Source organism: Spinacia oleracea, chromosome 4, assembly GCF_020520425.1.
Source record: "Spinacia oleracea cultivar Varoflay chromosome 4, BTI_SOV_V1, whole genome shotgun sequence".
Classification (NCBI taxonomy): domain Eukaryota; kingdom Viridiplantae; phylum Streptophyta; class Magnoliopsida; order Caryophyllales; family Amaranthaceae; genus Spinacia; species Spinacia oleracea.
This window is the reverse complement of record NC_079490.1, coordinates 31957552-31984838: the sequence shown is the minus strand read 5'-3', so window position 1 is coordinate 31984838 and position 27287 is coordinate 31957552. Positions and strand designations below refer to the sequence as shown.

Below are 27287 nucleotides of genomic sequence, written 5' to 3'. Positions count from 1 at the left end.
TTTTGATTTTGGGTGAAATTGTATATGCGTAATATTATTGTAATCAGTAATTAATAAAATTATCTACATGACACCTAATTATTTATATACAGGTGTCATGTAGATAATTACTGATGACACCTGTATATAAATAATTCAAAAATAATTTCGAAAATCTTATTTTTCATTGGCCGAAACCATTAGATTTCCTACGTGACACCCTAATTGTAACGCCCCGACCTCTAATTCAAGGAATTAAGCAACGGAATTAACCTAATTTGGTGGGGACATTACCGCCGTAACTCCCTCTTGGGAATTACAAGGCAAACATCAATCATAAGCTATTAATCCTCCAAGTTAACATAATAATCCTTTATATTCCCAAAATAAAAGTACAAACTTACAAAAAGTCTTTAATTAACCTATTAAAACATTAAGCATAAACTAGGTGAATATTATTAAAGTGAAATTCTTCGCCACTACTCGTGTCCATCGTTCCCATCAGTACCTAAAACAGAAAACAAAACGGTGAGCCGAAGACTCAGTAACGAACTATTCTAGCAACGTAAATTCATTTCAATTCATTTTATTTAATAACACATGGAGAATAGAATAAGGTAAAACATTTAATAAAACATCATAATTCATTCATTCATAAACTTTTTAATTAACATGCTAGTTGTCGGCAAGTACGAACCGCGTGTGAAGGAATTCTCCACTAGGGCCTAGGCCCATATGAGCCTGGGCTCATCATCGAACTGGTAACATGGGGCCTGGGCCCGAGCCTGGGCTCATAAACCATGGGAACCTGGGATCGTAATCCATGGGTGGACAGGTGTCCATAGATACATGCACAACTAGCATGAAAATAAGATAATCTGAACTTATTTTTCATGAAATAAGTGAAAATAAGATGAATAAAACAAAGCCTTATTGGAGCTAACTTGTTTAACTTATTAGACCAGATTGTAACTTATCTAAACCTGAAACTTATTTCTTTAGGGTGAACAAAACATCCCCTAGTGCTTAAGATTGCGGATCTGTTTACAATATAAGTTACATATTCATATACCCTTTTCCCAATTGTAATTTATATTACCCTCATGACTTATTCGCACTAATAAAAACATCATTGTAAAGAACTTTGGTAACTTTTCAAAGGAAAGATCAGTTCAAAGCCATTGGTAACTGCACCATGGTGAGGAGAACAAATTGTTTCTTCTAAGACACATTTTCATGAATCTTAATAGCAATTTATGGTGATTGTTACTACTCCTTTCCCGTGTAAGTTGTTGTCACATTGAATCAACACCTTCCGAAAAAGGATATGACGGAATTTGAAATAGAAAATACAACCTGCATTATTTTCTCAGGGACATCAAAGAAAATCACTACTTTTCGGATAATATTACTAATCATAATCAATATGGAAATTTAAATTAATAGAGTCAGATAGTAACTAATGACAAAGAAATACTACCAAAACAGAATATCGCGAGCTGATAAATCTGCATTTTCCTGAAAGATGTAAACCCCAAAAACATACTCATTCAGTAATCTGTAGTCTACATGTGGTATCATCAGTGTTTTAAATGAAAAGATTTCGATTTTTTTTATTGGTCTTCTGAATTCTTGAACAAAGAATGTCAGAATGAGCTTCTGTTCTCAGCAGCTTTCTTGATTCTGCTAGTAAAATCGTCAACTGACATGGTGCCCAGTTCCCCTCCAAATCTGGATCTGACGGTGAGAGATTGGGTCTCCATCTCTCTAGGGCCCACAACGGACATTAACGGGATTCTCTGCTTCTCTGAATTTCTGATCAGCTTAGGCAAACGCTCACCATGGCAAACTTCAGCGCGTATACCATTTGCCTTGAGTTTGCTAACGACCTCATAGCAGTATTCAAGCTGTAGAAACAAGCATTATTATGTTTGGTTTGGCTAATATGTCAAATTTGATTACCAAATAAAAATGCACATAATACTAGAATATAACATTGATATTGCACGAAATATAACAAATTTAACTCCTAACCTGTGTGTCAGTCACAGGCAGGACTCGAGCTTGTACAGGAGAGAGCCATAGTGGGAAATCCCCAGCATAATGCTCTATAAGAACTCCGAAGAATCTCTCTAAGGATCCTAGTACAGCTCTGTGAATCATGATAGGCCTTTTCTTCTCTGACTTGGAGTCCACATATGTAATGTCAAATCTTTCAGGCAAGTTGAAATCAACCTGGTATAAACAGTATAAGTTCATATCTGAGTTCGCGAATATATAAACTTGATTGAAATTCCATATAGCGAAGTCAGACACTTGGTGACACAAGTCCAAGTAACATAGCGCTTAATTCTGCTGCTCATATCGTATTTAGCACTAAACTTATCCCTTTATTCCCATTAACTTCATTTCTGCTTTCATTTTCGTAATATGATATTTAATAAAAATATATATTGAAAAAAAATTAACAGTAAATATTTGGTCTCTATAAGTGAAAGCAACAATAGAGGCGTAACATATGAACTTTATTGCTATCAAATACTAGACAAGACAGAAACAGTCAGAATAATTTCCCTCGTATTACAGCATATATGCTCAAAATATTTGTATCCCAGGTCATTTGTTTGATTTTACCTGAATTGTGGAGCACTGCCATTTTCTTCCAAGTGCATCTTCAATTTTGAGATCGATCTTTGGGCCATAGAAAGCACCCCCACCTTCATCAATTTCATAGCCCCAGCCTTTATCATCTAAAGCATCTTTTAGAGCAGATGTTGCCTTTTCCCATATATCGTCACCTCCCACAGCTTTTTCTGGCCTTGTAGATAGATTCACCTCATATTGGTGAAAGCCAAACTGAAGTAATATTTGCTCTGTAAGGTCGAGAACCCCTCTAATTTCATCTTTAATTTGGTCCTCCAAACAAAATATGTGTGCATCATCCTACAATGAAACAACAGTTAGTCTCACACTCAAAAGCAGCGTAAGTAAAACCCAAGTGACGTTTAGTTTAAATTTATCTGTTAGAGGTCACGTGTTAGGCACAGAGATAAAGAGAAGATTGATTGATAGACACTTATATACAATACGGAGTATGATATATCTTTGTGATAATTGTTCTTTAGAAGAAAAGAAGCATTAGACCCACACAAATATTAAAAATAAAAAATTGTAAAAAAGGTACAGAGCCAAGGGAGTAGAATTTTCAGCCCTCGTTTTGACAGTTGACACAGCTTAAAAATAATGGATGTAGACAGAAACTTGTGTCACTCTTGTATTAGAAACAAAAAATTTGATAAGAAAATAGAAGATAATAACATCTGAAAAAAAAGAGTGCAGTGAAAAGAGGACAAGCTGTCTTCTAACCAGAAACCAAAATGATTACCTCAATTTCTTTGAATCTCCCCAACTGAGTAATTCTTAGAATCCCTAGCTCCATTAGTTTACAACAACGCTGAATAAGCAACTATGTCTTACAACATATTAGAAGACAAGGAAGCTCGTGAAAAGACACGGTAGTTTCTCTCCAACCACACACACACCACATAGATTTCATATAAGCATTGTTCCACAGCAACTTCTTATCCTTATCCTAACTAAACCCCCTAAAAATAATGAGCTGCCAAGTGCCAATACAAAACTTCTGAAGGGAAAACCCCAGATTCCTCATGCAAATGTAAAAAACATGTGAACATGACTTCCCTACTAGGTTGGAAAAGCCTACAATATTAGGTGAAATATCCAACCCCGGTCTTTGGTTTTGGAGCATGGCATTAGTATTAATCCTACGATTCCTACCCAACACCAACATCCACACAGAAGCCCTTACTTTAAGAGGAACCTTCACCTTCCAGCCTTACTAAAGCTCACTTCTGGAGAAACTATTTTCAGGAAAAAGATCCTGAAAAGCCCCCCCCCCCCCCCCCCCACACCCTTGAATCCTCCACTGCAGCCAATTGAAAATCCAGAACCTCCACCAGAGAAAAAAGATCCTCTGACTCCCTGTCGTGTGGTCGCCTCCAAAAATGTAAATCCCACTACCGCAATAGAAACCAGGCAAGGGTGTGTTATGGAGGGAAGACAAATGGAACAACTGAGGGCACCGAACACAAAAAGGCTTCTCAATAACGAATGTGACAACCATCCCCTATCTAGAATCTCGCTTAAGGCAGGGAAAAGTTTTGAAATACACTTAAACGTGTCACTATAGCAGCAGCCTGAACATCTCACCCATTATGATGCAATCCACATATGCTCTTGTTTTAGAAATAATTGTAAACCAGAAGATTTTAAGCAACATATTCCAATAGCTTCATCAGCGGATTCATTATACACAAGGGAGGGAGCACCATCCTTTAGCTTGCTTTTGAAATCATATGATTTTTCTTAGTAATTTATAATTCAGAATTCATAACTCATAACTCATGTGCTGTAAAGAGAACTAGCAGAAAATTTGAGTGATTGACCAGACACAACTGTAAAGCTAAAAAGGCTCCCCTCAAGAATTCCCTCCAAAAAAAATAAGAAAAGAACCTCCAGAACCAGATACATGGAGGAAAAAACTCCTGTAATATAGACAGGTTGATAAATATCATAGATGAGAACAAATAGTTGGAGAAAAGAAAGAAAGTGGCCTTCTAAGAACTTCTTTTCACCTCCAGTAATACACATGAAGCTACTAATGCACATGTTTTTATTTCTTCAGAAAAAGATAGAATCCAAATGAAAGTAACAGAAGAAGTTCATACCTGAGTGAAACCTCTAACACGGAAAAGGCCATGCAAGCTCCCAGATAACTCGTATCTATATACTGTTCCCAGCTCCGCAACCTTAATTGGAAGATCTCGATAAGAGTGCATCTTTCTTTTGTACACCAAAATATGGTAAGGGCAGTTCATCGGTCGTAGTTGATAAAGCTCATCCTCGATATTCATTTGGTCATACATGTTCTCCTTATAGAAATCAAGGTGACCACTTATCTTCCATAGATCTGCCTTTGCAACATGGGGAGTGTACAGCAAACTGTATCCACGTTCTATGTGCAACTTTTTCCACGTATCCTCAATGATGTGCCTCACAATGGCCCCTTTTGGATGCCAGAAAACCAATCCCCCGCCAGCATCTTCCTGTAATGTCACACATATTTTCTTACTCCCTGTTGTAACTGAATATCAAATAATTGTTGATCGGTAGTTATTGTAAGTAGAAAACATAAATATTTTTTTACTTCCAATTGTAACTGAGGTTTATCAGAGGCCATTGGTTTTGGTAGGAAAGATGCCATATCTTCATAAGGCACACAGAACCCTCGTGTTTAGTTAGTAGGAACCAGGAGAGGAGCCAGTTTTAAGTCAACACAATGTTCAGGAATTTCACAGGACTGTATGATTGATGACTATCAAGCGGCGACTTGAAAATAAAAATCAATTTGTGCACAGGACACAACCACTAGCAAATTAGCAATTCTTCAGCTCAAACTCCATTAACCCTTATTCAGTAAAAAGGGCCGGGCTTGAACCAATTAATACTTTGTGGATGATAGGGGTTCAGCGATCACTGAAAACTATGAAATTGAAATCAAATTTTACGTTTCCATGTGTTATTATTCAGAGAAGAGAAAAGCTATCATGGTTGATCTACAAGTCTACATAAACTGGGCAGAAAATGTATTGATAAATAGATGATGAATGTAGGGTAATGGAGAGTGCATGAGCTGAATCATCTCCAAGCACTCTTAGCAAAGCAGCCAAAGCATAGGAACAATAGATATAAAGTACCTCTATGGAAAATAGATCAAGATCTTGGCCAAGACGTCTATGATCTCTCCGTAGAGCTTCTGCTTTGAAATGAACGTACGCTTTCAGCTGTTCTTCGTTTTCCCATGCTGTTCCATAAATCCTTTGTAGCATTGGCCTCTTTACATCTCCTCTCCAGTAAGCACCAGCAACAGATTCAAGCTCAATGGCTCTCCTGTTAATAGTTCCAGTAGAATCAACATGGGGCCCAGCACAAAGATCCCACCATTCATCACCTACAAGTACATAGAGCGAATAAATTGGCAAAAAGCCAGAGCAACAAGAAATAGTAGGAGTATAAACTTCCAATAGAAACTCAAAAGAACATATGTATTGAGCAACGCATCTCAAGTATTTAATCATAATAATTTCATTTATTGGATAATTCATCATGTATCCTTAGGCTTTGTTCTTTTCACCTGGTCTGTTCTGATTTTTCTAGTTTCTGATGTGGTCTGTGAGTGTTTATTGTTTTTTCAGGTCTAGTCTGGTCTGATTTTTCTGGTCTGATCTAATAAGCAATAAGTATAAGGTGAAGAGAACATAGCCTTAATTTCAACTTAAGCAATTTCATCAATTTGCTTTGAAAAAATCTTAAACCAAGACAAAACTTATTTTTGCTACCCCAAAAAGAATCTGCAAATTAACAGCTGTTGTTCGAGATTTGTATGGATAACAGATAACTCGGCAGAAGATAACCAAGAGGAAGTACTGGGATTCAAAATTAATGATGAAAACAATACAAACTCTTAACAGTTATTTTAGATTTGTCTTGACTAATTCTTAGCTTGATAATCAAGCTATTAACATATTTTAAATGGAATTTAACATAATTTTCCTAGCTATTAACAGTTTAGAAAAGAGGACTGAAGGTGCTTACAATTCAATCTGCTTAACAAAAATAGAGAACTTAAAAAAGTCCCAGAAAGATACATACAAAGGAATACAATGAAAACCACGGTTAACAGTTAAACCTTATTTCAGAATATCATGCCATTCATCATTTCATCTCTAGCCACACCACCCAGTGCCACACTATTCTAAAGGATCTTATGTTCCTCTTCTCTAGTGAAACAAGCATAATTATTGCTTAAAGATGGCATAATAACTAAACTAACGGCCCCACTTTTACCTAATAGAGCCTATTCAAAAGAAAGTGCTTTAAACTGCAAGACATCTCCGTAACTAACCAACCTTGTAGAAAACAACACAAAACAACACCTGGCAAGGTGGTGCTATCCAGTCAGAAGGCATAGCTTATCATGAGTGTCAAGCTTATACAACACTGCCATCTTTCTCATTCAGACTTCCACAGAAGCACAAAATGAGGAAAGTATTTGGAAGATGTGTTTTTAGAATTTAGGCAGTTAATTATGCAATGAACTAGGGGGGAAAAGCACCACCTAAATTTATACTAAATTCCATAGGGATATGAAGGAGTTAAGATGCAGCGTTAAATGGGAAACAAAATAAGACGGAAGGGAAGCCACTACAAGGCATAACACATTGCTTTCTGATTTGCCTCAATAATCAACATCTAGCATAACCCAGGGTACTCAATGTTGCTAAATGAAAACAGACAAGGAAAAAATTAACATGACAATGGTCTACACGTGTAACAGATTTCTGTGGTTATGATACTGAAGAGATGATTTCCCAGAGGCCACAGAGAAAAGAGAAATTCATCCAAGGGGCCAATTAAGTAGAATTTCAATACCATGCTTGTTGAAGATATTCATGAATCATGTAAGCTGATAGTCCATGCAAAGACAACTGCAACCATATTATCAATTCCAAAACCAAGATATTGATGTTTGAAGTGTATTAAGTGGTGAAAACTGAGTCACTTGTAGGAGCAAACATCACAAACAACAACAAGGATAAAGTGATCATGGAAGCAAGTATTTTTCTCAGAAACCTTACCAACGTGATATATTGTAATGGGTTCTTCTTTTATGCTGTCCAAAATCTCCAATTTGTAAGGTTCATTCTGTGCCATTATTCTCTTTCGGGCTTCATCTCGAGAAACTTCTTCTCTGACTAGTGGTAAGTTTCGACCAATAATGCGGTCCTACAGATGATGTAAGAAATAAATTCTGTACCATGAAACCATCAGCTAATAAATACTTCCCCCAGCTAGTTTAGTTTTATAATTAAAAAACTTGATAAATAGTTATTACTGACCATCTCTTTCTTGATTCTCTTCAGGTCTTTATCAGTTATAGGATCCATATCGAAATCGTAATAAAACCCATTTTCTATCCAAGGTCCAATGGTCACTTTGGCATTTGGGTACAGCTTCTGAACAGCCATGGCCATCACATGTGCGCACTGCAAGCAGATTACCAGCATTACTCAACATAGACAAATGAATTCAAATACCAATTACTAAATAAATATACCCCTATAAAATAAACGAAATAATAACATACAATTATACATCTCTGTAACATAAAATAACTTCATAACAAAACCCATGATGAGCCAAGGATCCAATATCATGAGAAACAAGTATCAATCCCCCAAATGAGAAATTACATCAATAAGGTCTATCATGATCAAGTAGCATGGATCATATCAGTTGCAGGAGGGAGGAATAAAGGAACAAAAGCCAGATTCACATCACATCAAGCACTGATCTTTACCCTATTCAATACCATGAAACCACAGAGCCACGAAAGTTATAGCTTCTAAGTTCTTTTATCAACACTCAGTACCACTTTAATGCACCACCAACCAAATAAAATCCACAAGACTTGCAGAGAAGGCTACACCGGAAGGTTACATGTAAGTAACGAATTCAAAAAGATAAGAGGTATCTCCTGTTGGAGGACAGTGTCACCAAAGAAGACAATTTTAGACGAATAAATGGCAGAGAAAACAGATAAGAGTGATTCTTGTCACAGATGTTGCAGTTGGCACAGGCACCAATTGAACAGCCTATCACATACAATCCTATCACCAGAAAGCTGAGCACTCAGCAGGCAAAACCTCATACCGAATGACCTAAGTTCTTATTCACGCGACTCAGATGGGTCAAGACCATATATGAAGGAAACATCCCAATATTTGTGTTGTTCTTATCTAATCATATATCTTCAGTTTCATATAGCAAACAAGAACTCAAATTAAAAAATCATAGATTTAGTTTACCCAGTTTACTCGAGCAAACCTTTAAGTCCAAAACATCCAAGTTTTCACCCATTGGAAATGCAACTATGGAAGTTTCCACCAAATATCAATCCAATGAATATCCAAATTTTATGAAAAACAATACTCGGTTACTCAATCCATTGTCAAGTGCCGGACAACGCCCTATCTCAAGTTTGCACCTTTCTTTCACAATTTTCACTTAATTGAACACCAAGTAATAAATTTCATGCAATAACAAAATAACCAGTTCATGTATTCATCTATTCTTCATATATTTTAGAATAGATTCATTCAGCAGTCAAAAACTAAAGACCAGAAGTAACCAGTTCATGTATTCATCTATTCTTCATATATTTAATCCACTAGGGTACCGAACTCGAACCACAATCCAAAATTACTCTTACAAGTCCTCAAACACAATCTACTCATTTCAATTTGCATACATCCTTCAACTAACAGTATTGATACATTAATTCGGCAGTCAACAACACAGAATATTACAAACCCAATTCAAGTTCAACCTTTCCTTCACAAATCACATCAAACTGGGTACTCAAAATTCAATCACCAATCTAATTCTCATATTCCGGCAGTCAAAAACACAACACAAGATACTCTCGTTTCAAATTTCCACATCCTCCTTACAAATTAATTTTCTACAAGAACAAAAGAAAAACAATTAAATCATTGAAAACGCACCGTATGCCGAACTCTCAAGAGCTTTTCAGACGATTCATTGGTGGGAAGTTTGATCCTAACCTCAGAAAAAGTTCCCTCCTCTAATTTATTCTCATCTTTATCAGTTACAATCTCCATTGATTCAGGAGAAGCAACAGCAGATGAACTGCAAAACCCATTTCTAGTAGTGTATAAAGAGAAAGAAGTGAGTTTTTTAGCATAGAATTTGGTGGGAATTGAGAAGCCATTTTTTAGGGAAGAAGTGAATGGTGAAGAGGGTTTAGTGAGAAGGCGAAGGGAGTTGGAGAGGAGAGAGAAAGTTATGGGTGTTGTGGTCGCCATCCTGTGGATGAACAACATGGTGGTGGTGGTTCTGAGGTTTTATCTGAAAAAATTTGACCAGAAATTTGTGATTTTGGGTGTCGCTGTCTTTGGTAATTTAGCTATGGGAGAATGCAAGAGTAGACTTCTCTACCCTCTAGTCCTCTATGACAATGGCTCTTTCCTCTATGTGTGGTGAAGGTTTTTGTGTTTGTGAATGGGGAAACTTGAAAACAAATTGATAATTTCACCATAAAATATTGAAGTACTTAATTTATCCATCATTTCGAATTGATTGAATAGAAGCGATTAATGGATCGACATTGGATTGGAAGTGATAATTTATTTATCATTCGGTTTTCACAGATTCTTATTTACAAGTGGTGAACACTAAATATTATATATTTGAGTAAAAGTTAACTCAAAATGCTTAAAAGTTACCTTTATATAGGTAAAAGTTATCAATTCTTTAGTGATAAATTTGTCATTTTAATAAAAATTATTTTTTCAAAAAAATCACTAATAATGTATAAAATTAATTATTTAACCTTTTCAAATGTTTGTCTATCAACTTTTTCTTTTTATAATATAAAAGTTACTCAAGAGATATGAAAAGCTATAGAAAACTAGGTAAAAGTTTCAAATATGGGTAAAAAACTATCATGGTGTATAATAAATTTAGTGCACACCTTTAAGCACATATCAGATATGTAAAGATACTTCCTCGTACACCTTATACATGCAAGATCTTTTGTTAAGTTTCTCTAAAAAAATAATTAAAAATGATCCTTGTGCAATATTGTTGAATGAAATTTAGGTCATATGTGAGAGAGAATAACACTTTTCTGGTCTTCCAACTCATCTTCATGAATGATTGACTCATGTTGGCCAAATATCCGTCCATAGTTACCATGGATATATATTTACTACTTTCTTATCGTGTATTGTCAATTCATGATGCGTGATAATATGAAGTGATAGTTCTATTGAATTAGAAGAACATCATGGCTTTACAAAATAAAGTTACGTACACTTTGAAAATGAAATTCTTGAATAAAAAATAAAATTATATATCCCACGGAAAATAAATAAATCTGTACTATTAGGAATACTTTTTTATTGGAAAAATCAGCAATTTCTTAGTTGCAATATTTTGGTAAATTGTTTCTCACACATAAATAAACAAAGTCATGGTCACTTAGGTTAAATTGAGTAGCAAAAATATTGGAAGGTATACATATGGATATTTGAAGGGATTTATATCGAATCTCATAGCCGGAACTCCAAATTTGATATCGAATCTCATTTCCCCAAAATTCGTAAAGCTTACGAGTTCACGACTCGGAGTTATGATCCAATTTTGCCACACCTTTTCGGTTTACTGTAAAATTGCAATTTTGACAACTTGCTCCTAACTTTAATAAAATCACTCAATTAGAGACTTTAAATACTAATTCAGATCAAAATACTAATTCATATCAAAATCTAATGGTGGAATGTCACCCCATTTCAAGTTTCTTTATAATCTTCAAAATATTTCATTTAATTGCATGCGCAAAAATCATAGCGTTCTTTCTTTTAACTATTTGCTTGAAGTTTTCATCTACCTCTCACTTAAAAAAGTTAAAAAAAAAAATGATTTTGTATCACTTAGACCAAGACAAAGTTGAAATTGGAAGATGGTTGAGTCTAATAGCATCATATTAGGAAATCATGCAAACCTCGAACAATTATTGCATGGTCCAAGACCATCATTCCATTTTCTCTTAAAAGTTGGTCACATTCTTTTTTAACCGAAAGTTTAGTTATTAAAGAGTTAGGAAATACTCAATAATATGGCCTCCCGTACAACACTAAAGATTTTATGTAACTGGACTATCAAATAGATACACATTTTATTATAAACACTTACTAATTGCAATAGCTATTTTATGTCTTTGTGAACTAAGATGAGTTGGAAGATGGTAGCAAGGGAAGAAACATTGTCCAGGTTTGGGTCGGGTGTATTGGATTTTAGTTATGCATGCGAATCAAAAAGTCACTGAAACTAGTGCCCTTAGTCGTTTTACTACAAGCTACAACTCTTCAATAATTGTCATCATACTAATGTCCTTTCCTCTTAACAATTCCTTTCATTCTACGAAGTACAACTCTACAAGAATTGTTGTCATCAAATTCAATCTAAAAGACAATTTTGTGGTTCACTCAGAGATATATAATCTGGCATTTTCTAGTCCTCTATATTTCAACATTTAAAGAGGACTAATCAAGACAACATAGATGAAATGCTGCAATCTGAGGTCTCATTGTATAATTAGGTCAAGGAGAATAAGTAAAACAAGACAACACCGAACCAAGCACATCGAAAACACTGCCCAAATAAACAGGTGCTTCAGATTCTTTTTGGTAACCAATACATCTACATAATTACAATATACTGGAACACCAAAATAGGAAAGAACATTTGTAACCGTCTGACTTGCCGGGGAGAAAATATACTACCGTTCAACTGCTATTCTGCTAAGAAGAACATGCAGAGAAATATGAACATCAAGAGAATGGAACCCGCAATTTGAATTAAGAAGTTGCAGTTCATTATCCAGCCTTCTTAATGTTTATATCGTTTGTCCTTTTTCTTATCCCTCGACTTCTCTTTTGATTTATGCTTCTTGGAGTGTTTCTTTTTCGATCCTCCTGAACTAGTCTTCTTGGATCTCTTCGGCTCATCATTGTCAGATGAATCAGAAGAATTACAATGTTTCCAAGATGAGGGCTTCTCTGGACCAAGAATAGTATGGCGATGCTTCTCGTCCTTTTTGTGGTCAGTAGCCACACCATCTGGGGATTCCGAAGAACGAGGAAGAAAAGGACCAGTTTCATCCATCCTTGACCCTATAGAACCCCTTCCACGTTTAACCCTGCCATCAGTAGATAATTCAGGTAAGTTATTTGACACAAGATCTCGTCATAAGCAAATAATGAATGTAACATCCAACATAAGTGTCATCTTAATAATAATGACCATGTTCCCCTCAAAAAAAATTTTGACCAGGATGAGAAGAAGATAGTAGCAAAGATGTGGCTACACATGGATAGAAATGAAATACAGAAACTCATTGAAAAAAAAAACTGTAACTACAATTATAAGTTATTACTAATGACGAAAATATTCAAGAAAGAGGAGTGAAAAGAAGTCTGCAGCAGCAAAAAATAGACATTGTGGCATTTGTTCATACGTCTTAGATAAAGAAATTATGATTTACTTCAAAGTCTGCTGTTCTCACTTTGCAAATAGCAAAGAAATAGCAGCATACTCAAAATAAGTAGCATATAACATTTACTTGAAAAATGTCCCCTTCTATGAACAAATATATGTAACTATAACAGGAGCAGACAAAAAGTCTCTGACATCCATAAACAGAATGAAAATGTATGGATTTGACTGAATCTGTTTTGGAACAAAAAGGAGAAATTCAAATGACACAAGCCAAGCCTAGTATGTCAAGAAAAAAAGTAACAAGGAGACAGAAAAGAAACGGCCATTCCCTTATATAACAAAGAAAAAGGAAGCATTGCAAATGGAGAATTTGATTTGAAGACTGCTATGAGTATCATGCAATTGGATGATGTTGCAGGAAAAATGGAGTTGGAACTAAGAAACATATTGGGGGGGGGGGGGGGGAGCAAGTTAAATGCAGGAGCTGGTTATAAGACCTCGAGTGCAGAAACTCCTCAATATCTTCATCCCTCAAGCCTTCGTCTTCTTTAGAGCGATCTTCATATGATCTTTTGCTGGATGAGCACGAGGAATTTAAACTATGCCTCTTGCTTTGGCTACCGGACAAATCACTGGTTCCTTCTCGGCTACTGTGGCTGTGGTAATCCCTTGACCTATCTTTGAGCCTATCATCCAGCTCTTTCTCTTTCTGCCGAATCCTCCACATTTCATTTACTTCCACAGCTCGATTGACTGACATAATAATAATAACAGTTTTAAGCAGAAGGTTGAAAATGTAAATCAAATAAATGTCTAATAAATGAATCTTCTACAAGAAGTTCATGACAATGGGAACTACAATGAATTTCACAGCTAAAGGAAATTGTAGGTACTAATTGAGCATAATTTTATCCCAAATCCTTTTCTAACCAATGAATGGAAGAAAACAACATTGCAAGCAAACTGCCTATAACATGTTTCCTCTATCTCAGGAAGGTATATGATCCTTCAACTCTAATGCATGCAAGTTATTCATCTTCCTGGGCACATTATGAGGATACTACTCCAAAGACAAGGATGAACATTCAAAGCAAAAAAAAAACAAAAACAAATTAAAAAGCCATATTTTGGGGGAGTAAGAGGGTCATTAAGGGTAAGTACTCTAAGGTAACAAATTCAAATCCTTTAAATATGGATCTCCTCTGTGGAAGAGCACGGGCTCAACTTGGTCTGTATTCTAGAATTCTATTCAGTGGGGAGCAGAGAATGGGTACAAAACATCTATTTGGCATGACAACTGGTTGGTTTTGGGGTCTCTTAGAAGTCTCATCAGGGGCTCTTTAAGGGAGGGGGGAGAATCGTTGACCCTTAATGCTTGTATTGATCATCAAACATGGAATGTGTTTCACCTCTGTTAAGCTCCCTACACATATCTTACAGTCTATGCACTCTGTCCCAATTCCTGATCCTTCAGTTGAAATCTCCGAATTCATCTTTTCTGTTTTAACTGCAAAAGTTTGATTTTAAAAAAGCTGTACGACATTTTGCTAATCCTCACGATAAGAAGACCATTGATCTTGACTGAATTTGGTGGTGTGATACCTTGCCAAAGATAAAGTTCTTTCTCTGGTTGGTTATTTCATAAAGAGTTGCCTTTTTCAAGAAATATGTCTCAATCTAGAACTTCTGACTGGTGTCATCAATGAGGAATCTCTCCAGATTTTGAGAGACTGTCAGCAAGCTAAGAGGTATTGGACCCTTTCCTTCTCCGCAACTTCTTTTTTACCCAGCCTCTTCAAGTCTTCAAACAATGGATAAACCAGAATCTTAAACACCCACCTAACCAGCAAACAGATCACAGCACCAACCTACCATGGAGGACTTTCTTTCCATGTATCATTCAGAATATCTGGAGAAGAAATGGCCATCTTCCAAAACACTCTAAAATCACCACAACTTTGCACACAGAAGTTTACAACCTTGCCCGGGGATTCTACTCAACAAAACCACAACTTAGCCATTCTCCTTCTCCCCACCCTTCTAGCTATAACTGGACCCCTCCCCCTCAATGAATTGGTTGAAAATGAACTGTGATTTGTCCTTCTCCAAGGCAGAATTTGCAGGTGTTGCTGGAGCCTTTAGAAAAATAGAAACAGCAGTGAATAGCAATTTAGCAAGGACGGAACAAAATTCTGCCTCATTCGGATTCAAAGGAGGTAGTAGCTAGGATATTAGATATTGATGATATTTACGATATCAATAGTAATATCATCATGCAATAAAGGCACTTACATGTGGGATTGAATCATTCAAGCTGGAGCATGTAGGGAAGGAGTCCAATAGAGCAGCTGATATTTTGGCAAAATCGTGTAGAACCTCGATGTGATTGGTTATAAGGAGATAAAGAGAGACGATGGTCGTATTTTGACAACCTTTTTAATGGAGATTAAGGGCAGGATTTTGGAGATATAAGTATCTCTCACAATATGGTCAATCGTGACTTTATGCAGACAATTCAAAAGGGAGAGTCAAAATGGCAATATGGCATTGTAAAAGATGAGATTGAAGAAAGCAGTAGGTCTGAATGGCATCCCTATCGAGATCTCGAGGTGTTTGGGAGAGAGAGGAATTGATTGGTCGACAACTTTCTTCAAGATTTGCAGAAGCATTAAGAGGAGTGGTGGAAAAGTACGCTAATCCCTTTGTACAAGAATAAAGGAGGCATCCACGATTGTGCCAAATGTCAAAGGATAAACTAATGAGCATACTATGAAACCTTGGGAGCGAGTAATTGAACAAAGGTTAACGAAAAGATTTTGGAGAACCAATTTAGCTTCATCCCAGGAAGATCAACTATGGAGGTCATTCATCTTATGAGACAGCTAATGGATAACTATCAGGATAATAAGAAAGATTTACATATAGTTTTCATTGATTTGGAGAAGGCATATGATAAGGTAGCAAGAGAAGTACTATGGTGGGCTTTGATAAGGAAAGAAATTTCGCAAAAATACATTAACATCATTAAGGACATGTATGAGGGAGCTAAAACAAGTGTGCGGACCAGTTTGAAAAGACAGAGTGGTCCCCTATCGCGATCGGAGTACATCAAGGTTCTGCACTTAGCCCTTTTCTCTGTGTCATAGTAATACCATGGTGCATGTTGTTTGCCGATGATATTGTGTTGGTTGAAGAAACAAATAAAGGTGTAGAAAGTAAGTTGGAATTAAGGAGACATACTTTGGATCTCGTGGCTTCAAATTGAGCAGAAGTAAGACAAAATAGTTGGAGTGTAAGTTTAGTGGTGACAGAAACAAAGGGGCAAAGACGATTACCTTGGAGGAGGACTGTAAAAGGTTCATCTTTCTTTCTTTACCTATGATATATTATCCAAAAGGATGGGGAGTGGATGGAGATGTCCCATAGAATTAAGTCAGGTCGGAAGAGTTTTACATGTTCTCTATGTGATTGAGGCGTACCCCCAATGTATTGAAGGAAATTCTACCGTACAGTAATTAGACCTGCACTCTTATATGGTAGATAATGTTGGCTTTGAAACAATGTCATATAAGATGCGCCTGTTTTGTTTGGATGTGTGGCCATCAAGAAAGGATCGGTTGAGAAATGAGGTGATTAGGAAGAAAGTGGGGTTTGCACCAATTGAAAACAAGATGAAAGAGAATCGACTAAGGTGGTTTAGCATGTAAGACGGAGGCCAAATGATAGCAAACGGATGTAATTTTAAGGGGTAGGGAAGGCCAAAGAAAACATGGAAGAAGGTGATTGATAGTGATATGAGTTTATTCAGGGTTGAGGAAAATATGGCGTTAGATAGGGCGGAGTTGAGGGAGATAATACATGTCAACGACTCAACATGATTTCTTTTCCATCTCTTTCACTTTTTTCTATCTTCTTTGCAAACTTCTCTCATTTTCCCACTTTTATTTTTATTATCTTTTCAAAACATATTTTGCCTCTTCTTTAAACTGGTTTATCTTGTTTTTGTGTTCCCTCTTTTTCGTGCCTCGTGTCTACTCTCTTTAACAAAACCTTTTATTTTGTTTTATTTCTCTTATTTCACATACGCATACGGTTCCTAATAATGGTTCATGTTAGCCGACCCTAATCATTTTGAGACTAAGGCTTGGTTGTTGTTGTCGTTGATTTTGATGCAAAATTGCTAATTCCGTAAGAACTATTTTAGCTAATCACCATACGGATGTAATTATGGAGGAATTACCTCTCTAGATTTTGTAGCTACTCTTTATTTCTAATCGGAACGTTTTCCTGGTTTGCATTACAAAAAAAGATGTGTGTCCCAAATATAAGAGGATCAATGCCATACCCCTACCTAAATTGATTAGCAATATCTTCTAAAGCCGCAATACAATTTAGTAAAAACACCGGACATCCAGGTTGGCAAAGAGAAATAGAAACTAATCTTCCAGACACTACTAAGTGAAGAGACCAACTCTGCATGATCCAATGTGTGAAACACAAAAAAAAGAAATCACCCAAGCACGAAACATGCAACATTTAAAATAAGAATTAATAAAAGCCCATTTGCAAGCATAAAAAATGAAGTCATTGACATCAAGACAATGATATGCGAAGTTCATTTCACAAACTAAAATTTTGTTAAACATAGAGCCAAATCTAGCTTCAAAATGAACCAGAAGTGCAAACCAACGTAACATTAGAATTGAGAAGACGTCATTTAAACAACTTATACAGTTCCATTCTCAACCAGGCCCAATCACCTTTGTTTTAATTAAACATACACATTCTACACATGAAGAGAAACAAGTAACTACATCTAAATTTTCAAGATATCATGTGATCCATCATCCATGCCTCCTTGATATAAACTTAATCACATGATCTTTTAAAAACAAATACAATAAGGACTGAGAAGAGGTGCAGCCAGGCCCTACCCTTAATCTCCAGAAATACCTGGTTATCCCATGAGGAATGAGCGTATGAAATAGTCTTATGTCAACCCTAATGTATGTCTTCTTTCGCTCAATCATCAAAGCCTGCAGCAACATGTCTTTTGAGACTATGCCTTTCTTCTGTCCAGACTTTCCTCATCACCATTTTACCATCATAAGCCTTCGTTGCTCCCTCTATCTATCTATCTCTATATCTTATATGCCTAGCATCCTACTGTCGCGTCATACACCGATTCCATCCATCCCTGCTGCACCTCGACCATTTAACATATATCTCTCAGGAGAAAACGTTATATAGATTAATAGGACAAAGTGAAAATTTAAAAAGAAGAACTAAATAAAATTGATTCCCTGCCAAAAAATATTAACAAATTACCCTATCCAAAGAACACGAGAAAATTTCCTCCAGGAACAACAAAATAAGTTCAGAACGCAAGAAAATTAGGATGTCCTTTTGTAATTACAATCACTAGCTCCCACAACAATCTCCAACTCTTTTCCTGATGGCCCTATCAAATTTCTGCTCCCAAAGTCACAATACAGCGGTCAAAAAGTCATCTGGTTCTGAAAAATCAATATTTCCTAACCAAGGGTTACCAGCCCACAGCCCACTACAGAAAATATGTTGCTAAGCAGCTCCTATTTCACAAGTTTAGTTAAGATCTGAAGTAATGTCACACCAGGAATCTCAAACTCCATATTTGGTAGTGGTCTTTGATTATATAATTAAGAGCAAAGTAAACAAGAAAGTCTTACTACTAGGCTGCTAATGTGGGTAAAACTTAATAACACCAGAATATACAGCATACCCTGGTAGAGCAACTGGCTAAGGAAAAGAAAAGGGATAAGGAAATGGAAAGCTTGGGGGAGTTTGATAGCACCTTTTTATTTCTTACTTGTATCTTCTTTTAGGCCTTAGTTTGCATCTAATTATGTAGTAACTTAAACCAAAAAAAATCCCACTACTTAAGTGCAATGATATTTGTAATCTATGATCCAAAGAAGCAACAAATAAAACTTAAGAACGTTATAAACATCAATTTAAGCAACGCTGGTTACTCGAACCAATAAGAAACTTTTCAATCTCTCAGATTTGGGCCAATTGGCGCACATCCAGCAACCCAGGCTACAAAGACCAATGGATAGTGTGCTAAATTTTGAACTACTTAGTATTTTATAATCAGACAAATCCATAGTCTCGAACAAACAGTGAAATAATCACAAGATATGAGTAGAAGTCTGATGTTATGAGGACATGACTGAGAGTCTGAGATGAATCGAGCACCGAAATCAGGCACTAGCATACTCAACAATTTTGCAATGAAAGCCAAAAACAAGATGATAGCAACAAATGAAACTACTCAAACAAAGTAGAAAAGATATCATGGCAGGCAAGAGAGACAAAAGGATTCATGTTGGTTACAGTTAGTGTGTAATATGTGCATATTGGTCACAACAACGTTAGTTTCTCCGCTACTTTAAACCTCATAGTAGGCTTTAAGCGTGTAAAGGTGGCACAAAGCCATACCAACAGGAAATGTGGCAAATGATCCCCATAACTCAAGTATCAGTTGCAAATTAAAATTTTCATTTCTTTGATTGGGTACTTGAAAAAATTATCTCAAACTGAATAAAGTGACAACAATTCAAAAATGGGGCATTGCACAACAGTCAATCACCGTTCAACACAGTTCAAATGATAAACAAAACACACAATACGGAGTACAATTAACTTAAGCAGAGCTATGATTCTATGAAGTAACATACTAGACAACTTTCAATTATCCATTAATCATCCTTCTCTCAAACAAAAAAGAGGGGAAATAAATAAAATACAAAAGAGTTACCTTGTTGAATGCCACGAACTGTGGCCGTAAGAAACCGAGAATTAGGGCGACCTCTAACGGTAGGGTTGCGAAGATAAGCAAGCGCACCATCTTGCTGAGCTTGGCGTCGAATTTCCGCAGCCTCTCTCAATAGAATTGCTGCTATTCGATTCTCGGTCTCCAAATCCATTGTGCCTAAAATCCGAGTAACAAAAATAAGGAATTTGGGGGAAATTGACGATCGTCTTTTAGGAATAAGAATTAGGGTTTACGATCATTGAAATTGACGAAAAGGAAATCGACGCAGATTTGTTAAAAGATGAGGTTAATCAACCCTAAGATGACAGAAACGCAGCGATTTTGCTTTCTCTCTCTTCAAAAGATGATGATGAGGTTAATGAACCCTAAAATAAGTAGGAAATCTCAATAATTCTTAGCTGAATTTTTCTCGCTCTCTTTGCCCTTCTACTGCCGTCTGCTATCGAAGGGTGGTGGTTGGAGACGTCTGCCCGCCGGAAACAGTGTGTAGGCTTTCTAATTACAAAAGGGCGAATGTGGCAAATCAACCCCATTACTTAAGTCTAATGTGCAAATTAGTCCTGTAACTTTCAAATGTAGCAATTTAACCCCACAGCTATTTTGTAATGTGTAATTAACTCGAATTATATTACTGATCAAATACCATCAGAAAATATATGATTTTCGCCGGAATAAGATGATTGTACGAGCAAAATACATGTGATTGTACGGTAATGGAGTTTGTATATTCATTCGCATCTTATTTGATGATAGATGATACGGAGTAGTCACGAACATAACTCTTTTATTGCTCAAAATCGAGCAATAGTACGTTTGACCTATAGTATTTTTATAACTCTACACTATTTTGATTTGTGGATTTGTGTATTTTAACAATTCAGATTCGAGGTATTTGGGACATGCTGTATTTTATGGTCTAAATCCGGCGAAAATTATATAATTCTAATGATATTTGGTCGGCAAATTAACAATTGGAGTTAATTACACATTACAAAATACTTGTGGAGTTGATTTGCTACATTTGAAAGTTAAGGGACTAATTCGCACATAAGACATAAGTAATGGGTCTATTTTGCCACATTCGCCATTACAAAAGCTTTCTATTTTCAATTACTGAACACCCGAGATTGGTACTCTCGGTGCAAAATGCAGGGAAAATAAAATAAAATGCACAAATCTATACCTAGTATTTAAAAAAGGAAACCAAACCTATTGCCACGTGTCCATCCTACTACTTCCTAATTCATGCCATTTACTTATTGCCACATGTCCATCCTACTACTTCCTAATTCATGCCATTTATTAAAAAAAAAAAAAAAGGGGAAGGGACGTGTCATCCTAATAAATAATAATAAAAAAAAAAAAGGGCAAACAAAATCACCATCACCGCGCAAAAGGAAACCCCCAAACTTCCCCATTGCCATCTTCCCATTTACTCCATCTCAAGTCTCCATTTATCATCCTTCAATTCATCAGTTACAAGATATTAATCTCTCCATTAATTGTTTCTTGATTCTTTAATCTCATCAATGTCCTATTTCATCTTCAATTGGAATGTCACAAACTTCAATTGAATCTCCGCTTCAATTCGTCCTCTTAATACAACATTATTCTCAAATTCCACCTTCAATTTGATCCACCATCTTCTTTAAGAGCTTCTATTTATAAATCAATTAGTGTGTGGCCCGGGCGATGCCCCGATCGCTACATTGAATAGTTAAAATTTTAGATTTTTCTTGAGCTCAACATTTGACGAAATGCATGTATACCTTAAAGTGAAAAACATCAATTAAGTTTGTCAACTACACAGACACATTACGTCATTTGTCATGCCAAGTAATTTTTCAATTAGATCATCTTACAATTGTATAATTTGTTTTCTAGTGGAACTAAGTGCTTCAAATTAATAACACCAAATTAGATATAAGCAGCCATGCAAGGTATTCCTATAGTTAATGCTTATGAGATTCATGACATCATTTTTCTTCATAATTGTTCTAATTATTTTTTTATTTTTATTTTTCAAAATATTCCATAGAAAATAAAAAATCAAATAAAAATTTAGTTGGTTTAGACTTCATGTTAACATTTATTTATAAATTAATGTGAAGAAATAAACCACAATTGGTGGTTGGTTAAGATGGTAATGAGAATTATCATTCAGACATGAGGTCTAGAGTTCGAACCTCGTTGTATTGATTTTTTGTTATCCATGACATGACATACCAATTGGTGAGTGAATGATGTGGCTCAAAGGGAAGAGTACTACCTGACACATAGACGTTTTTCAAAACGCCTTTTAATATATTAGTATAGATTCCTCCCAATTCCATTAATAATTTAGTAAATTATGTCGGTTACACTTCGTAAACACAAACGGCCACTGATTTTTCTACTCTCATCTCTAAATCCAATTCTTACCCTATTTAACACAGTAGATATGACAACAGTAATGCTATGACCGTGCGCTACCCCGACACATGTACCTTTTTTTACCTCATCTTTCCTATTTGGGTTTATCGGTTTAGTTGAGCATTTGATGCTAACATGTAGTTTGTATTGTGTGGGTGGAAGCTTTGTTTCATTGCGTAAGATTGAGGTTGAATGTGTACCAAGACCAGAATAGTGAAGCCAAATCAAGTCTTTTGAAAATGCGTTTCCTGTGTTGAGTTGTGCCATGTTTTTTTTTTCCCATTTAATTATAGTACAGAGTATTTGAAAAAGTATTCTTGATTTTGATATCCGGGAAAGTTATAAACAATGATCCATCAAAGATAAGCTATGTTTTTTTTACTCATGTTAAATAGTTGGACTCCCTGTGATATTATTTTGGGCGGTTCTGTCCTTTTTTTATATCAGGAATTGGTTTTAAGTTTGTTTCTGGACACAGGTTCTTGAGTTAATTGTGTACCCCAGTGTTAGGTATTCAGTAATTCCGACAGGCCTTTTTAAAGGTGATCCCTTTTCTCTACTTTGTTTGCTACATCCTGAAATTTCTGCACTACTATGCACTTTTGATCATTTTGTTTTTGATATTTTGAGAAAGAGGACTATAATGTACTTCATTTGTTTGTAACTTACCCGGAAACTATACCAGAGTCTCGGTCAAAATAGTACTATGTATACCTTGTAGCTGCAATATACGAGTAGATACTTAGTTATTAGCTACCTGATATAACTTCTCGCCTTTTGGTAAAAGGTTGTGGAGACATGAAATTCAAAAAGGGTTCTGTAAAATCCTTGAAGTAAAGTAGTGATTACTGATTAGTAAACAAAGTAAACTTGAAAGCATGTCATAAATTGATTAAAGGCCCAACACTCAAACTGACTTTGATACCATGTTCAGTTTGCTAATCATTTCGCCAATTATAGGAAGCTTTCCTATCAAAAAAAACAAAAAGACAATTTTAACATACTCCGTACTTAGCAACTTAACATACTTATAGGAAGCTGATATGAAGTTTATGAACAAGTTCTAACATAGTTACATACTTCGTATTTCATTATGTATAAACAACCAAAACGGGGTCTAAAAGATGATACGAATAGTAAATATTTGTACATGGTACAACTGATAATGCTGGGCTTTAGCTGCGTGAAAGGGGTATGTAGCATTGTCGCGAGCTCGGAAAGCCCAATATTTTAAGTTGACCAATATGAGTGAGTGTTGTTAGACGATAGACACAGGTTCTGTTTGATTGGCGTAAAATATTTTCAGTGAAAAATGATTTTTCAAAGAAAATGTTTTCTAAGGAAAAATATAAATCTTTATTGGGTTTCTTGCAAAAAAAATCATTGAAAATGGAAAATAGGGGAAGGTGGTTTACTCCACATAAATCTACATTTTGCCTTCCTTAACTGCCTTAAACTCCTGCAAGTTCTGTAGGATGAATCTGACAGTGTAGAACATGTGAACGTTGAGTTTTGGTACTGAGCAGATAGAATACAACAGTGTTAACAATTTGACTGTCTAACACAGCTGATGATAATTTAAAAAAACCCTTTTAGTTTAGGTTATTACCCATTCATGCAATGGTGTTTGGGTGATGCCAGTTTCATTTTTGGCAGTGTTCAGGTGAGTGATGTGAATTGGAAACACTCAATTAAACATATCATGTGGTAGTGTTCTTGTACAGACCATCAAAAGCAACAACTTCTTAATTCTGCTTAGATGGTGTTCCTTTCAATAAAATTTGTTTGATTTGTCTAAAACTAATTCAATTACCAAATTAAAGATGAAAATCATCAATATAATCACCACCTTCAGCCTAATCTATTCCCAACTTAAGAGTTTATTTGACATTATAATTAAGACTTGAATGTATATTCAAGGGACTTAGTATTCACCTTCTTTTCCAATTTGGTTGTTTATGGGACATACGGAGTGAAATCACCTTCCATGAGTATATTTGTCTCCTACAATATACAGAGGAATTTAACACCCCAACAATTCCCATTTTCTAAAATAACCCTTCTTAAATATAACTGTAGGGAATTATCAAAGTATTATCGCCCGTGTGAAAACGTAACGGCTTATTCAGAATTTTGCAGCGGAAAACATAAAACTAACTTTTAGGTTCATAAATAATCTATTACATTTTAGGTCCAAAACCAATTAACTGAAATAAGGAAACACGAATAGTACGACAAATTTCAAATCCAAGTTGCTAATAATTAGCATAAAATGCATAAAATTGCTATAAAAGTAGGTAAAAAGCGCGAATTTCTATCGCATTCTACCCCCTTAAAGAAAACGAGTTACGCCCTCGTAACTCATCTCAGGGAATAACTTTGGATACTTCCACTTCATCGAATTATGTCCCCAATACAATATTTTCACTCAAATCATTCCAGCAATGGACTTCTACACTTTTTCCACACAATGCCTCAACATGTGACATCGTAATGCTCGCATGGTAACTATCGATGCACGACAATTCAATCAAATCTAAATGATCTCCCAACTTCTCTTTAAAGTCAATAGTACATGCTCTCAACATATCTCCCATGGTTTGGTTAGTGCTCTCAAGCTGACCATCGGTTACAGGGTGGAAAGCAGTATCATTTTCAATGTTGTCCCCAAGCTTCAACTGGACCTTATTGCCAAAATTTCAGACTTTTGTGCTCGGTAAGGATCTTACATGTTGCCCTATAAAGGTAATGTCTCCGAATATTCGCATATAACACAATAACAACTAGCTTTAGGTCATGAGTAGGTTAATTAGCCTCGTAAGGTTTCAACTGACGTGACAACGATTGCGGGGGTCAAATGCTCTTTTACAATCTGGAAAGCTTTCACACATTTCTCCCTTCACTCAAACTTTGATTCCTTTTTCATCAGATTGGTCATTGGTCTTGCTATCTTCGAAAAGTCTCTCGGAAACCTCCTATAATAGTCAAATAGGCCTAGGAAACTTCAAACATTAGACACGTTCTTTGGAGTAGGTCACTCACTCACAGCTTGAACCTTAGCAGGATCTACAGACACTCCTTCTGCTCCACTTTCCTTTTCTACTGAACCTCATTACGCCTTTCATGGATGTATAACTCTTGGGCTTCAATCCTAGTATTTCACCAATTCATATATTCCCCTCTTTTCAAGTCAACAAATTTCTAACGATCCTGGACCACTCGAATCACCTCTTAATGTTACTCCCTTACGTAACGTAGTTTTCGATCAATATAGTCCTCGAATCAGTACTTACTCACCAACATCTACCCACTACTACAAGAACAGCGCCTCCGAAACAACAGAAACATAAAGACAAAACAAAAAACAAAACTAACAACTAGTGATGCACTCTAAACACATTGGATCAGTCCAATACCAATAAACAACCCAATACGAGGAAACAACAAAGAAAAAAAAACCGTTCGTAGAACGGGCACAAGAACTAGTTCTTATTTATTTACACTATACTAAACCGGGTCCATGTTATGGACCAGGGTATTATTGTCTTTGTGTTTTCGTGTGTAAAAAGTTGCGTGTTGCTGAAATGTAACTGCCACGTGATTTCGTAATTATATATATGTTTTTTTTTTAATTTCCCTTTTCCCGGCTTTTGAACTTCTCACTCAACTTCTCTCTCTAAACTGCTTTCGAACTTCTCTCTGAATTTCTCTCTCCATTTCAAATTTAATTTCAGTGATTATTTTCATCCATTTGCATCAAATTACTCTTCCGATCTTCTTTTTTCTAAAAAATGGTGAAAAAAGCGGCACCGAAGAATCCGGCAGCGAAGAAACCTGAAATCGACAATTTCGTCGCTGAAATGGCAGTTGAAGCTCCTCGAAGGCGAGGAAGAAGGCCAAATCATGTTTGTGAAGAAATTCCTGGTAATTTGAACTTATTTTTTGTTTGATTTTGAATTATTGAAATGTTTGTGGTTTTTGTTGAAATTAGGGTTAGTGTTTCATGAAGTTACTGTTTCAACGATATAGTTACCTTTTATTTTATGTTACGAAGTTTTTAAGTGTTTTTATTAGTGACTGGTATGTTCGTAGTGCTAGTAGTTTTTCAGAGTAATTATATTTTTAAAAGGTTACTATATGTCTAAAACAGTAACTATGTTTTTAAAATAGTTACTGTCTTTTTTAGAAAGTAACTTAACTTTAAAATAGTAACTATGTGTTATAAATAGTTACTATCTTTTTTAGAAAGTAAATATAACTTTAAAACAGTAACTATGTGTTATAAATAGTTACTGTCTTTTTAGAAAGTAAATAAACTTTAAAATAGGAACTATGTGTTATAAATAGTTACTATCGTTTTTAGAAAGTAAATATAACTTTAAAACAGTAACTATGTGTTATAAATAGTTACTTTCTTTCTTAAATGTTATTATAAATTTAAACAGTTACTATGTCTAATAAATAGTTACTATCTGATTTAAATGGATACTCTATGTTTATGTATTTATTATATTATTTGAAAGGTTACTATTATGTTGTACAATAGGTACTATAGTATTTTATAACTTATTATTTGTACATTAGTTACTATATGATTTCTAAGGTTACTATATGTTTGTAATAGTTACTATATTATTCTAATGGTTTCTATATTCTATTATGGTTGCTATATGATTTTATTGGTTACTATGTGATTGTAATGGTTACTATATAGTAATATTTTGTTTTATAATTGTTTTGTTTCAGTTGCTAAGGAATCTGTGTCTATAAAAAAGAACAAAAAGGCTGGCAATCCGAAAACAAAAGATATTGAGCTTGTACCTGAAAAAGAACCAATTGAAGAAGAAGAACCTAATCAACTAGTTTTACAAAATTCTTCTCTGGTTGACGTTCCACAGCCTGAATCTCATCAACT

The 27287-nt window shown here is 35.5% G+C and overlaps 2 protein-coding genes across 3 annotated transcripts; both read right to left on the bottom strand.

Annotated features, from left to right (window-relative positions):
- Positions 1–1357: 1357 nt before the first annotated feature.
- Positions 1358–10096, bottom strand: LOC110801097 (threonine--tRNA ligase, chloroplastic/mitochondrial 2). Its single transcript, XM_022006415.2, has 8 exons — positions 9627–10096; positions 7959–8105; positions 7698–7845; positions 5757–6010; positions 4728–5105; positions 2614–2922; positions 2014–2214; positions 1358–1886 (listed from the first exon to the last, which is right to left on the bottom strand). The coding sequence occupies exons 1-8, from the start codon at positions 9963–9965 to the stop codon at positions 1626–1628; spliced, it is 2037 nt and encodes a 678-aa protein (XP_021862107.1). The 5' UTR covers positions 9966–10096; the 3' UTR covers positions 1358–1625.
- A 2111-nt stretch (positions 10097–12207) lies between these two features.
- LOC110801080 (uncharacterized) lies at positions 12208–20473 on the bottom strand. 2 transcript variants are annotated; one of them, XM_056843722.1, is made up of 4 exons: positions 20194–20473; positions 19943–20116; positions 13641–13896; positions 12208–12844 (listed from the first exon to the last, which is right to left on the bottom strand). In XM_056843722.1, the coding sequence occupies exons 2-4, from the start codon at positions 20109–20111 to the stop codon at positions 12535–12537; spliced, it is 735 nt and encodes a 244-aa protein (XP_056699700.1). In that variant the 5' UTR covers positions 20112–20116; positions 20194–20473; the 3' UTR covers positions 12208–12534. The 2 variants fall into 2 exon arrangements, with proteins under 2 accessions (XP_056699700.1, XP_021862091.1); XM_022006399.2 differs by having other exon boundaries at positions 20256–20472.
- Between the last annotated feature and the right edge of the window lie 6814 nt (positions 20474–27287).